General features: G+C 44.3%; 1 protein-coding gene across 1 annotated transcript in view; it reads right to left on the reverse strand.

Annotated features, from left to right (window-relative positions):
• ARSB (arylsulfatase B) overlaps positions 1-14,177 on the reverse strand; it is a 153,413-nt gene that overhangs the window by 33,829 nt on the left and 105,407 nt on the right. Inside the window, exon 6 of the mRNA XM_007519025.3 lies at positions 6,500-6,570. Coding sequence (XP_007519087.2) covers positions 6,500-6,570 — 71 coding nt within the window. The remainder of the gene's footprint in view (positions 1-6,499; positions 6,571-14,177) is intronic.

The raw sequence follows: 14,177 nt of genomic DNA on the forward strand, positions 1-14,177 counted from the left end.
GGGAGAGGGAGAGGGAGAGGGAGAGAGATTTACAGCTCTGTTTCACTACTTGTGACATTTCTCCATGCAGGTGGGGGACCAAGGACTTGAAGCCGGATCCTTGTGCACTGTTATGTGTGCGCTCAACCTGGGGTACCACCTATCAGTTCCCACTGCTGTATAACTGTGTTAATGTCATTTCCTCTGTGTGTGTGTGTGTGTGTGTGTGTGTGTGTGTATTTAGCATATATTTTCCTCAAAAGGACCATGTTTTCATTATCAAGTCATCTGCTAGCAGAGATAACACATTTTAGTCTATAAATTCCTGATAGCTTACATTTTAGGCTCCTTAAGGCATGCCCAGATTTCTATGGCTTATTGAATATATTTTAAGGGTTTTTTTTTAATTCAGTAGTCTAAGCACTCTAAAGCCTCTAAACTGGGCCAAATTGAGTAAGAAGCCTAAGAATACTTTAAATCCATGGACTATATCTCATAACATTTAATGTGTTCTCCAAATTTCATAGTTGATTATCTCAAGAAAGGTGCATATGTGTATCATTACACACTGTAAGACTGGAGAAGTTGAGGTCAAAGATATTTCATCTAGACAGGTGGGGAAAAGAAGAGAGTCCACCCCACCTGCAGGGGAGTCGCTTCACAGGTGGTGAAGCAGGTCTGCAGGTGTCTGTCTTTCTCTCACTCTCTGTCTTCCCCTCCTCCCTCCATTTCTCTCTGTCCTATCCAACAATGACGACATCAATAACAACAACAATAATAACTACAACAATAAAAAAAAAGAAGGGAGTCCAGTTAGCCCCAAACCCCGAGGCCCTGGGCATGAAGTAGGCTCCAGTACCAAGGGTCAGTCGGGCTCAGCTGCTCGCTCTGAAAGGACTTATTTAGAAGGCAGACTACTTTTATGCTGAGAATCACAGCCAGCGAAGATCTCTTTAATCACTTAGAATTACCAGGCTACTCTTAGAAGTCATAGCTACAATTAATTACCAGGTTGTACCAGAATGAGAGGAAAGTACAGAAGTAAATACATGGTCAGTTGGAAACAAGAAGACTTGGCATCAGGAAACTTGTTGGCATTTCCCACCCAGGAGGAAAAAAGTAAAAGTATATAAAAAGTATATATATATATATGTCAATGGCGTTCTGGGCAAGTAACCACACGGTGCTTTGCAGAAGGGAAATGGACCGTGCAGCTGGCCTTGACCAGAGCTTCCTCCCCCAGGGGCAGGACTAGCCCAAACCCTTCAAGTCCTGGAAAGCCTTTTTAAAATGTGCTTACGCTGATTTCTCTCAACATGAAATTGGGGCAGTGGGATTTGCCATGTCTGTGAAGCCGAGGCCTGTGGCGAGAATTAATTAGTGTTTTTAAAGTGCTATGGGTTTGGTTTGGTTTGTTTTATTTATTTTCCCAGGATGAAAGCCAGGACACCAGTACCAAGTGTTAACAGCAAAGGTTGGATGTTTGTTACTTGAGATGCACTGTGTGAAGCGGGCGGATGGGCTGTGAGGCTTGCGGGACAGCTTTTGGCATCACACAGGCCATGTTAGTGCTTCCCAAAGGAAAGGAGACAGAATACAAGCCTTTGAAAATTCAAAAGGAGAAAAGATATCTGTGTTTAGGCTTTGTGATGGAGGGCAAGAGTAACCCACACCAAGGAAAATTTGACAAGCTGCTCAAGTCAGACGTCACATCTAGAAGACACAAAGTTCTGCTAAGTCTGTGACAAGCCGTAGAAGGACCTTGTGTTTGACTGCAGAAGAACTGCGATCCCAGAAGCCAGTGCCTTGGGACCGACAGCTGAAGAGAAACCATGTCACGTGCTTGCCTCTCTGACCCTGACTTCCTAACACCCCAGCAGTCCAGATATGAAGGTGATCTCACAAAAGCACCCTGGGCTCGTGTTTAGGAAGTTTTGATTCCTACTGACAGAATAGCAGGTGCTCATGATGGCAAATTAAAACTGGAGAAAGACATAAAGTGAGCAGAAGAGTGCAGAATCCCTTCTCCAAATCCCAATAGTTAGAACACATAATTGCCAGTAGTTATTGTTTAGATGTCCTTACAGGAAATTGTTGCAACTATTCCCAATTTATGGGTGGTGGAACAGATAGCTGAAATGTATCCACAGGTTCACAAACAATAAGAATTCCGACACCTGTCTTTGTGACACCACAAAACACCACCCACTAGGCTCTACTGTCCTGGCCCTACACCTGCCCTCTTGTCCAACCGCCACTCTCAAATATAATCACCACAAAGCACCACAGGCTTCCTTCTCCCACTATCTGAGTTGCCACTATATGACTGGGGCCCTGTGCCTGCACAACACACCTACTGCTCCCAGAAGACATTTTTCTACCCCACCCTTTTTCTTTTTTGGGGGGGGGGGATAGGAAATCTGGTGATGCGTGTGCTGTAGCAGGCACACCCCCACCAGGGCCTTCATGGAATGTCTATAAGCATATTCACAAGCAGAAGCAGATGCTGCAGTCAGGTGACATGTGAAACCACCAAGCTTGTGTCATTCCTACACCTACTTTTCCATCCTCATTTAAGTGCTAGGTGTCCCACCTACACACTGTCATGTGAATGAGATACTTATAACTAAGTTCTGGGTGTCTTTTTCTAATAATGTAAGTGCAGAACAGAAAGCAAAGAGACTCCTAAGAAGTGGTGCAATGTGACTGTTCTGCCAGGACTGACCTGGATGGTCCCAAACTCCAGTGCTTGTTACCTGCTTGCTGTGTGACCTAGAGCCTCACGTCACCTCACGTCATGAAGATGATGGGATCATTGCGTGGATGCCCTCTGGCCTCTAGTATTTTATATAAAGAGGAATAGCCTCACCACCGAGTGCTGTGGGCTCCATACAGCCCACCTATCTCTTTGTTCTACTTAACATCTAATTTCGAGCAGAATGAGAGAAACTTATCTCTGGCCCAAAAAATGAAAATGATTTGAAAGTAATGTTATTATAATGTTAGTGCTCTTGCTAAATTTATGCTAAAGAGTATGGATATTAGCTTAAATAGCTAAATTATTACTGCGAATTCTTTTAGTATGTATGGATTTTTCTCTTCAGAACTCTTTGAGAGAGCTACAGAAATGAAATCTTATCCTCCTTGGAGCTTAAGACTCTGGGTGTGAAAAACACATGAACATAAATAAACTGTAATCTGAGGCAGCAAGCGCTCAGTGTCCCAGGAAGCTTCAGAGAAATTTAAGGGCTCAAGTGTAGTAGGATCATGGGTGGCTTCCTGGAGGAGGAGGAATGGGAATGTCTGTCCCTAAAGAAGAATCGGAGGAGGAAAGGAAGATGTTGGAGACAAAAGGAGGGTCCTGGAAAGATGCTGAGGAGGTGTAGCAGTTGAATTAGGAGGACTGTGGAGGCCGGCTAAGGCGCCTGCATTTAACTATGAACAGCTGGGAACCAGTAACCAATCTTCAAGTCAGGAAGTGAAAGGTGGGGTCCATGGCCTCTTCCAGATCAGTTTCTAACAAAACTTTAAGCCTCACCCATTGTACTAGAGAGGAGGAGGAGATAGAGAGGAAGAAAGATAAGAGAGACACCTGCAGCCCTGCTTCACCATGCATAAAGTTTTCCTCCTGCAGGTGGGACCAGGGTTTTGAACATGGATCCTTGTGCACTTAAGCAAGTGTGCTACCACCTGGCCCCTGCATTACCAATTTTATTATGTAATTAAATGATCTTCTTAATTTTGCTGGAACCATTATAAATTATTCCACCAAGGGGAAATTCCAAATGTTTTCAGTTGATACACTGTTGGTGGATGCTGGTCATTACGCCAGGTCCCCTGCACTGTTTGATGCTGCAGTCTATTTACATAATCATTGTTTTGCCCTGCCTGCAGGGTATTGGTTTAATCCCCACTGGTTAGATGGAAGCCTGCTACCTTCCAGCTCTTTTTCTCTCCACCCCCTCTCCTAGCCATTTCCTTTTCCGATCTGCCACTTCCGTTTCAAAAGATATAAGTGCATTTTCTCTGATCAATAAAAGAAACTGTGTTGTGTTCCCACTCAGCCATAAGTCCCTGGTTCTTCTCCCGTGTTGCTAAGTAAGCAGCAGCCCAGGTTGGCTCAGGTCAAGTTCTCTCCCCCGCGATGCAACCCAACAGGTGGACATGCAGGTAGCCAACTTTTTTTGTAACAATGATTACAAATAGCAGTATGAGGAATAAGTGAACACATTACTGTTTATTTGTGACTGTTTCTTTAGAATAAATCTGTTCTCCACTAATAAGTGTAGAAGAGTATTTGTTTACTCATGCTTTGGCCAACTGAGGCTCCCATATATTTGTTTTTACTTACTTTTAGTAACACAGCTGCTATTAAAGTTTAGTTTATTATACTTCCTGCTAGGAAGACAGGGGCTGGCACAGAGCACAGAAACACTAGCATGGTATCTACACAAGGTGACTACAAGTTGTTGTGATCTGAGAGCACTAAGGGGTCTCTTGACCTGAAGGAAACATTAGGGCTCCCATTGGGTTAACATAGGCGGTCGGTAGAATTAAACTCTGTTACCTCCAGCACTACTAAGTGAGCCGGTATGTGAGACCTAGCAAGTGCTGGCAGCAAGCACCCTGTGAGCTGAGTCAGATATCTGACCTTGAGTTTTCAACAAGATCCCATCTACAATGAGAAGGATCTTCTGAGATTACATAGATTCTCTTTTATACATGAAAAAAGTGAAGGTATGGTGACATTACTGATAGGTTACCCAGCTGGTAAGAGATAGAGCCAAGAAGATAACTCACACTCTGTGGCACCAAGGTCACAGTGAGAGCAGCATAATAGGTGCTGTAGAGACCTGTTTGCTTTTATTACAAGCATGAGTAGAAAAAGAGAAATCTGGGTAGTAGAACAGAGATGCTTGGCATTAGCCTTTGCACATGGAAGGGACGTACTGAGTAGCAAGCGACAGGTTACTCACACGGTGCAGACTCACTGAAGTCCGGGTCAATGTTACTGAGTAGCAGGGATGGGGTACTCACAGGGTGCGGACTCACTGAAGTCTGGGTCAGTGTTACTGAGTAGCAGGGACGGGGTACTCACAGGGTGCGGACTCACTCAAGTCTGGGTCAATGTTACTGAGTAGCAGGGACGGGGTACTCACACGGTGCAGACTCACTGAAGTCTGGGTCAATGTTACTGAGTAGCAGGGGACGGGGTACTCACATGGTGCAGACTCACTGAAGTCTGGGTCAATGTTACTGAGTAGCAGGGACGGGGTACTCACACGGTGCAGACTCACTGAAGTCTGGGTCAATGTTACTGAGTAGCAGGGGACGGGGTACTCACATGGTGCAGACTCACTGAAGTCTGGGTCAATGTTACTGAGTAGCAGGGACGGAGTACTCACAGGGTGCAGACTCACTGAAGTCTGGGTCAATGTTACTGAGTAGCAGGGACGCAGGAACGGGGTACTCACAGGGTGCAGACTCACTGAAGTCTGGGTCAATGTTACTGAGTAGCAGGGACGGAGTACTCACACGGTGCAGACTCACTGAAGTCTGGGTCAATGTTACTGAGTAGCAGGGATGGAGTACTCACACGGTGCAGACTCACTGAAGTCTGGGTCAATGTTACTGAGAAGCAGGGACGCAGGGACGGGGTACTCACACGGTGCAGACTCACTGAAGTCTGGGTCAATGTTACAGAGTAGCAGGGACGGAGTACTCACATGGTGCAGACTCACTGAAGTCTGGGTCAATGTTACTGAGTAGCAGGGATGGAGTACTCACACGGTGCAGACTCACTGAAGTCTGGGTCAATGTTACTGAGTAGCAGGGACGGAGTACTCACATGGTGCAGACTCACTGAAGTCTGGGTCAATGTTACTGAGTAGCAGGGATGGGCTACTCACATGGTGCAGACTCACTGAAGTCTGGGTCAGTGTTACTGAGTAGCAGGGACGGGGTACTCACAGGGTGCAGACTCACTGAAGTCTGGGTCAGTGTTACTGAGTAGCAGGGACGGGGTACTCACAGGGTGCGGACTCACTGAAATCTGGGTCAGTGTTACTGAGTAGCAGGGGACGGGGTACTCACAGGGTGCGGACTCACTGAAGTCTGGGTCAATGTTACAGAGTAGCAGGGATGGGGTACTCACACGGTGCAGACTCACTGAAGTCTGGGTCAGTGTTACTGAGTAGCAGGGACGGGGTACTCACAGGGTGCAGACTCACTGAAGTCTGGGTCAGTGTTACTGAGTAGCAGGGACGGGGTACTCACAGGGTGCAGACTCACTGAAGTCTGGGTCAGTGTTACTGAGTAGCAGGGACGGGGTACTCACATGGTGCAGACTCACTGAAGTCTGGGTCAGTGTTACTGAGTAGCAGGGAGGGGGTACTCACAGGGTGCAGACTTACTGAAGTCTGGGTCAGTGTTACTGAGTAGCAGGGATGGGGTACTCACACGGTGCAGACTCACTGAAGTCTGGGTCAGTGTTACTGAGTAGCAGGGACGGGGTACTCACAGGGTGCGGACTCAATGAAGTCTGGGTCAATGTTATGCAGCAACTCCACTCTGGGGGATGGGCTTCCTTCACTGGAAAATAATATTTTTGGAAACATTAATTTCCTTTCTCAAAAGGACATGAGAGATTTCAACACTTCCTTTCACCATGCTTATAGGTACTAACAAAACTGCCAGTTAAGAACTTTGTCATGAATTCAGAGGTCTCTATAATCTGTGTATCTTCAAATAATCACTTTTTATCAATGCTATTACATCTAAAGATAATTTTCCATGTTTTAAACAAGAACTTCAGTGTCAAGCACATAACAGTTTAAAGGAGAGTGATGTGACCCCTTCCCAATAAGCACGGTGGCTTCAATTACACGTGGCCACTCTTTACAGTGGGGCAATGAGAACTCAAATCATTTTTGAGGAGACACACTAAACACAGGGAAATAAAACAGGATAATCTTCTAAGATGGCAGCTCCAGCTATTACAGAAGCAACATGCCTCTAGGCTATTAGTCTACATCAGAAGAAAAACCAATGCCATCTATATGCAAACATGCTACATGAACTTATAATTAATACAAATTCAGGTGACATGGTCACATCTTTGAATTTTTTTTTTTAAGTAACATGTTTCATCTTGGGTGGAACATGTAGGTATTATATTAAGTGAGTTGAGCCAAAAGCACAAAGACAAATACCAGATGATCTGACTTATAGGTGGAACTTAAGAAACAAGGACAAAAAAGGAAACCAAAAAATGGAGCTTGGGCCAGTTGGGCTATATTGCACCAAAGCAAAAGACTCTGGGGAAGGAGGTGTACAGAGGAGCTTAGGCAGATTGGGGCATTGCTCTACTTGTGTATCAACAAACATACTTGAAACCGTTAACCTTTCTTTTTTTCTTCTTTTTTTTTTGCCTCCAGGGTTATTGCTGGGGCTCAGTGCCTGCACCATGAATCCACTGCTCCAGGAAGCCATTTTTCCCCTCCTTTATTGCCCTTGTTGTTGTAGCCTTGTTGTGGTCATTATTGTTATTGCTGATGTTGCTTGTTGTTGGCTAGGACAGAAAGAAATGGAGAGAGGAGGGGAAGACAGAGAGGGGGAGAGAAAGACAGACACCCGCAGACCTGCTTCACCGCCTGTGAAGCGACTCCCCTGCAGGTGGGGAGCCGGGGGCTTGAACCAGGATCCTTAAGCCAGTCCTTGCGCTTTGTGCCACATGTGCTTAACCTACTCAGCCACCACCCGACCCCCAATACTTTCTTTAGGTAGTTTTCCTAAGAGACCACTGCCTGACTCAGAGTTCCCAAATTCTTATGTTTGCTTGTAATATTGCTATAAATCTAGTTCTTATATTTCACTCAAGATTCATTTCAAGTTACTTTGTGTTAGCGCTATGAAATAGGGATTCAATTTTCATTATTTTGCATCTCTCACTATTATAGCACCCATTTATTGAAAAAAATATTTCCTAGTTAAACTCTTGATGCGATTGTCAGAAAATACAGCTAACTTTAGTGAAGTCACCATATTTGAATATATGTTCTAAGTTCTTGATTTCTTTTCTCAAGTGCAAAAAATGGATGTCTAGGGCCCATATTCATCTTAGGGGCCTGTGTGACCTCTGCATCCCTGTAGGTCTGAGCTCACATTCTGTGGTCATGAGTAGGAACATTCCAGGCTGCCCCAATTTCAGGACCCATCTTCCTCAGGTGTAGCATAGAGTATGTTATCCTACCCCCCTTCAGAGGATGGAACATTCTCTACCGCTGTTGATCCACATTGAGGGCAAAGTCCTATGGGGGCCCACAAAGGAGTCTATTGTGTTGTTCCTGATGGAGATGACTGGTAACAATGGAGAGAAGGATTTATTCAAGGTCTAGGCCCATCATGTCTGTTTGGGAATCCCAGGACTCCCTGACTAGGGGCCCAGTTGATGGGGTGGCCTGACAGTCACTGAAGAGTCATCATTAAAGTATGCCAGTCTCTTGCCCTTATTCAACTTTTGTAGTCCTTCCTTTAGATAAGGTCAGCTTTGGAGTGACTGAAGAAAGTATAATAGGAAGTAGGTGAGGAAGGTGTCTAAGTCTAAGTAGAAACTATTTCCTTACATATTTGGGTGCTACTCTTCCCTGATCCAGCTTTCTAGCCCTTTTTCCAGTCATGACATCATCCCCCAGACAATAACTTGGGTCCAGCTGCATATCAGGGGTCAGCCTCAGGCAAAAGCTAGTAGAGTCATGGACCCTTTGAAATATAACTTAAATAGGCCTATTAACTATCTACAAAACAGAGACCCCCAACTCATCATCTGAATTATTCCAGCCTTTAGATTCATGATTAGTCAACAATTTGTTTGGCTTTATATGTTAACTCTTTTTTCAGCCACCAGGTTCCAGATGCTACCATGATGCCAACCAGACTTCCCTGGGCAAATGATTCCAATAATGTGTCCTGGAGACCCACCTCCCCAGATCCCTTCCCCACCAGGGAAAGAGAGAGACAGGCTGGGAGTATGAATTGACCTGCCAACAACCAAGTTCAGCTGGGAAGCAATTACAGAAGCCAGACCTTCCACCCTCTGCATCCCATAATGACCCTGGGTCCATACTCCCAGAGCTTTAAAGAACAGGAAAGCTGGAAGCCGGCAGTAGCGCAGCGGGTTAAGCGCACATGGTGCAAAGCACAAGGACCGGCATAAGAATCCTGGTTTGAGCCTCCGGCTCCCCACGTGCAGGGAAGTCGCTTCACAAGTGGTGAAGCAGGTCTGCAGGTGTCTATCTTTCTCTCCCCTTCTCTATCTTCCGTCCTCTCTGCATTTCTCTCTGTCCTATCCAACAACGACGACATCAATAACAACAGCAATAATAACTACAGCAATAAAAAAAAAATTTAAAATAAAAATAAAAAAAGAATAGGAAAGCTATCAGGGGAAGGGATGGGATACGGAGATCTGGTGGTGGGAACTATGTGGAATTATACACCTCTTATCCTATGGTTTTATCAGTGTTTCCTTTTTATGAATAAATTTTTTAAAGGATGTCTAGACTTTAGGCACTTAAGTAATGAATGTATATGTAACAGCAATGGCTTCTCCTTGAAAAGAAGTTCTAGTCTCTTGGAAAGTAACCGAGACATCCGTTGACAACATCCTACACTCATTCCCTGTATATGCATTTGTACAGAGATAAAAGTTTCTTGAGCACAAAACTTTAGTATATAATAGAATTTCTTAAAGGTATGTGCATTAAAAGAAAAAATGTGGGGAGCTGGGCGGTAGCGCAGCGGGTTAAATGTACGTGGTGCAAAGCGCAAGGACCGGCATAAGGATCCTGGTTTGAGCCCCTGGCTCCCCACCTACAGGGAAGTCTCTTCACAGGTGGTGAAGCGGGTCTGCAGGTGTCTGTCTTTCTCTCCCCCTCTGCCTTCCTCTCCTCTCTTCATTTCTCTGTCCTATCCAACAACAACAATGACATCAAATAATAATAATGATGACTACAACAATAAAACAACAAGGGCAACAAAAGGGGATAAATAAATATTTTAAAAAATTAAAAAAAAGAAAAATTGTGTTGGGGGCCAGGTGATAGCCCACATGGCTGAAGGCACATGTTACAATATCCAGGGATCTGGGTTCAAGTCTCCTGGTCCCCACCTGTAGGGGGAAAGCTTTGCGAGTGGTGAAGCAGGGCTGCAGGTGTCTCTCTGTCTCTCTCCCTCTCTGTCATCCCCTTCTCTCTCCATTGCTGGCTGTCCCTATTCAATAAATAAGTAAATAAAGGTAATAAGAAATTTTTAAAAAGAAAAAGAAAAATATGTTTATAAACACATAGCATGAACTTGATGTTGTTTTCAGCAATCCTGTGTGCTTCCCACAATCGTTTAGAATAGTGACCTCATTAAATTCACAAGAAGGCTTGAGAACCAATCATTGCTATCTGATAGATGCTACCATCTATCTACCTCCTATAGGAATCCATATGCATTATAGTTAACGTTGGGATGCATTGGATCGACCTTCTCGTGGTGCATCCCTTGGGTACCCATTCATTGGGGAAACTGACGATCCTTCCTAGCCGACTGAATCCACATGGATCCCAGTCACTTTCAAAGCCAGCAACAAGCAGCTCCTGCCAGCTTTCAACCTGACCTGTTGACTGGCTACGGAAGAAGGGCAAACGCTAGAAGAAGAAGTTAACGTTATACTCAATGTAGTAGTTTTGACTTTTTGTACATTATACTGTTGCAAAGTTTTATTTCCACACAAAGCACATGCGCACACACACACACCAACAAAACAAAGCCACTGACTTATGAACTGACAATACTCCCACTCTCTATATACAGCATAGTATTAACTTTTAAGAGTGTAATTTTTCAGAATTTGAACCACAATTCCACAAATTACTGGTTATATAAACTCGAGTATTACTTTCTCCCAAGAAGTATGTGGATGAAAGTATTTACTTACAGGGCTGCATAGTGGTGGTGATGGTTAAACAGGGTGAGTACATGCATTACCAAGTACAATGACTCAGGTCCTTGGCCCTACTTTCCACTTGCAGGGGAAAACTTCACGAGTGCTGAGCAGGTCTGCAGGTGTCTTTCTCTCTCTCACTCTATCTCCCCATCCCTCTTCTCTTGATTATTTCTTTCTGTCTTATCAAAAAGAGTAGAAAGTAAAAAAAAAAAAAATGCAAAGAAACGGCTGCTGGGAATGCTGGAATTATAGTGCTCACATACAGCCTCAGTAATAACCCTATTGGCAATTTTTCAAAAAGGATTTATTTACAGCATTAAAAGAAACTTTCCTAAGTCATACAGAGTTTGGGCTATCGTAAGTGTTGGAATAAGCTGTTTGCTTAAAAACAACATTTACGGGAGTCAGGTGATAGCACAGTGGGTTAAGCGCATGTGGTGCAAAGTGCAAAGACCTGCGTAAGGACCCTAGTTCGAGCCCCCGGCTCCCCACCTGCAGGGGAGTCACTTCACAGGTGGTGAAGCAGGTCTGCAGGTGTCTGTCTTTCTCTCCCCCTCTATGTCTTCCCCTCCTCTCTCCATTTCTCTCTGTCCTATCCAACAACAATGACATCAATAACAACAACAATAAAACAAGGGCAACAAAAGGGAATAAATAAATAAATATTTTTAAAAAACCAAATATTTACTGGACTGCTCCACTCTCTGAAGGGAGGCTGTGTCAGCCTACTCTGCCACTTAGGGAAGAGGGTCCTGAAATGTGTGCAGCCTAGAATATTCCCAGCTATGACCATGGACTGTGAGCTCAGACTCACAGGGACTCAGGTCACACAGGCTCCCGTGCTAAATAGGAATAGACGTGGGCCCTGGGTCAGATAGATGGGGTTAATCGTTAATGGCATTTATATACTTTCCTCCTGTTTAGAAGCTACTCTCTGTCCTAATCCAGCTTTCTAGTCCTATTCTCCACTCTGACACCATCTTCCCAGACAATATTTTTAGTCCACCTGCATGTTAGCTGTCAGGCTCAGACAAAACCCAATAAAGTCATGAGCCCCTAGAGTAGATACCTAGCTTCTTTCCACTCTAAGATCCCTATTCTAATCTGCTCTATTCATACTTTTTGGTTCCTGTTTATTGTCTTATTTTATTGTTTTATCCTGCTTTATATCTTTTTATTATTATTTATTTATAAAAAGGAAACACTGACAAAACCATAGGATAAGAGGGGTACAACTCCACACAATTCCCACCACCAGAACCCCGTATCCCATCCCCTCCCCTGACAGCTTTCCTATTCTTTATCCCTCTGGGAGTATGGACCCAGGGTCATTGTGGGATGCAGATGGTGGAAGGTCTGGCTTCTGTAACTGCTTCCCCGCTGAACATGGGCTTGACCTCTGGTCCCTTTGCATGGTAATATGAGTGCTCTACTCCATGGGCCACTGCTCAGCCCTCATTATATGTCATTTAAAATGATTTATATGTAGCATATCACTTGATCTCTGTGACTAGAACCTTGGCAAAGAACGGCTAGATGATTTACAAGATCATATGATAGAGCAGGGGACCAGACTGGGGGAGAATAACCAGGGAGAATAACCCCAAATTCTCTAGCCCTAACTACTACGCTAAATTACCGCCCCCACCAGTGAAATGTACACAAGGTGTCAGCAGTTCCCTGAATGTGCTCCATTTCCATTTACTCTCATTTTATTTTTTGTCTCTAGAGTTATTGCTGGGGCTCGGTGCCTCTGCTCCTGGAGGCTATTTTTCCCATTTTGTTGCCCTTGTTGTGACCCTTGTTGTTATTATTATTGTTGTCATTGCTGTTGTTGTTGGATAGGACAGAGAGAAATCCAGAGAGGAGGGGAAGACAGAGAGGAAGAGAAAAAGCTTCACCGACCATGAAGTGACACCACCCCCACCCCTAGCTGGTGGGGATCCGGGGGCTCGAACTGGGATCCTTACTCAGTCCCTGCGCTTCCTGCCAAGTGCGCTTAACCCACTGCACTACCGCCGGGACCCCCTGCCCTCCTTATTCTTTTTTTTCTTTTAATTTATATTTATTTATTTATTGCATTTTGTTGCCCTTGTTTTATTGTTGTAGTTATTACTGTTGTTGTTATTGATGTCATCGCTGTTGGATAGGACAGAGAGAAATGGAGAGAGGAGGGGAAGACAGAGAGTAGGAGAGAAAGACAGACACCTGCAGACCTGCTTCACTGCCTGTGAAGCGACTCCCCCGCAGGTGGGGGGCCAGGGGCTCGAACCTGGATCCTTAGGCGGGATCCTTAGGTAAGCCACGTGCACTTAACCCACTGTGCTACCCTCCGGACCCCCTGCTCTCCTTATTTTTAAGGCTCATCTGGCAAGAGTCTCTATTAGCTGGCTGACAGGGTACATGGCAGAGTGCTGGTTAGTGTCCTGAGAACCTAGATTCATGCCCGGGCCACTACCAGGAGCACCAAATAAAATGGGAATTTCATACACAAAAGAGCAGTGCTGCGTTGTCTCTCCTTCCTTCTCTATCTCCTACTCTGATTATCATCCTCCATCAAAAGAAGAAAATAAAGTGCTGACAGTAGTGGAGTCTTGTAGGGATGAAGGCCCAGCAAAACAAACAAAAGCCCTAAACAAAACCAACTAATAATCAAACCAACAAAATCTGGCACCAAAAAATAAAAAAGCAAATCCATTAACTTTAAATGTTTCTATGAATAAAAGCACCGTTTCTACTCCGTCTTCTAGAAGAGACATAAAGTGGCCTATAGTAGTTGTTCCTGATATTTCAGTGTTCAATTTTATCACAAGTTTTATGGATTAGTTAAAAAAGAAAAGCCAGGAGAACTGATCAGTGTCTGGTTTCCAATATGCTATGAATGGGTTTTTTTTTTTAAGTCTACAGTTTCAGACACTGAGATCACAACACTGTCCATTTATAGAGTTTCCACTCTTTCGATTCTCAGCTTCCAACCAGTTGAAGGGAGGGGCAGGGAAACGTTCCCCTACTACATTCCATACTTCCTTTTCCACTAGCTGCTGACCATCTGTCATAAAAAAGACACACCCTGTGAGTATTGAATTTTTAGAAACAGAAATAGCCGTGGTAATATTTTCCAAGATGAAATTTTGAAAAGCAATGTTAAATTAAAAAAAAAAAAAGGAGAAAGTACCTATAGTGTAATGCCCATCCTGTGAACCCT

This window comes from Erinaceus europaeus, chromosome 11 (assembly GCF_950295315.1).
Source record: "Erinaceus europaeus chromosome 11, mEriEur2.1, whole genome shotgun sequence".
Taxonomy (NCBI): Eukaryota; Metazoa; Chordata; class Mammalia; order Eulipotyphla; family Erinaceidae; genus Erinaceus; species Erinaceus europaeus.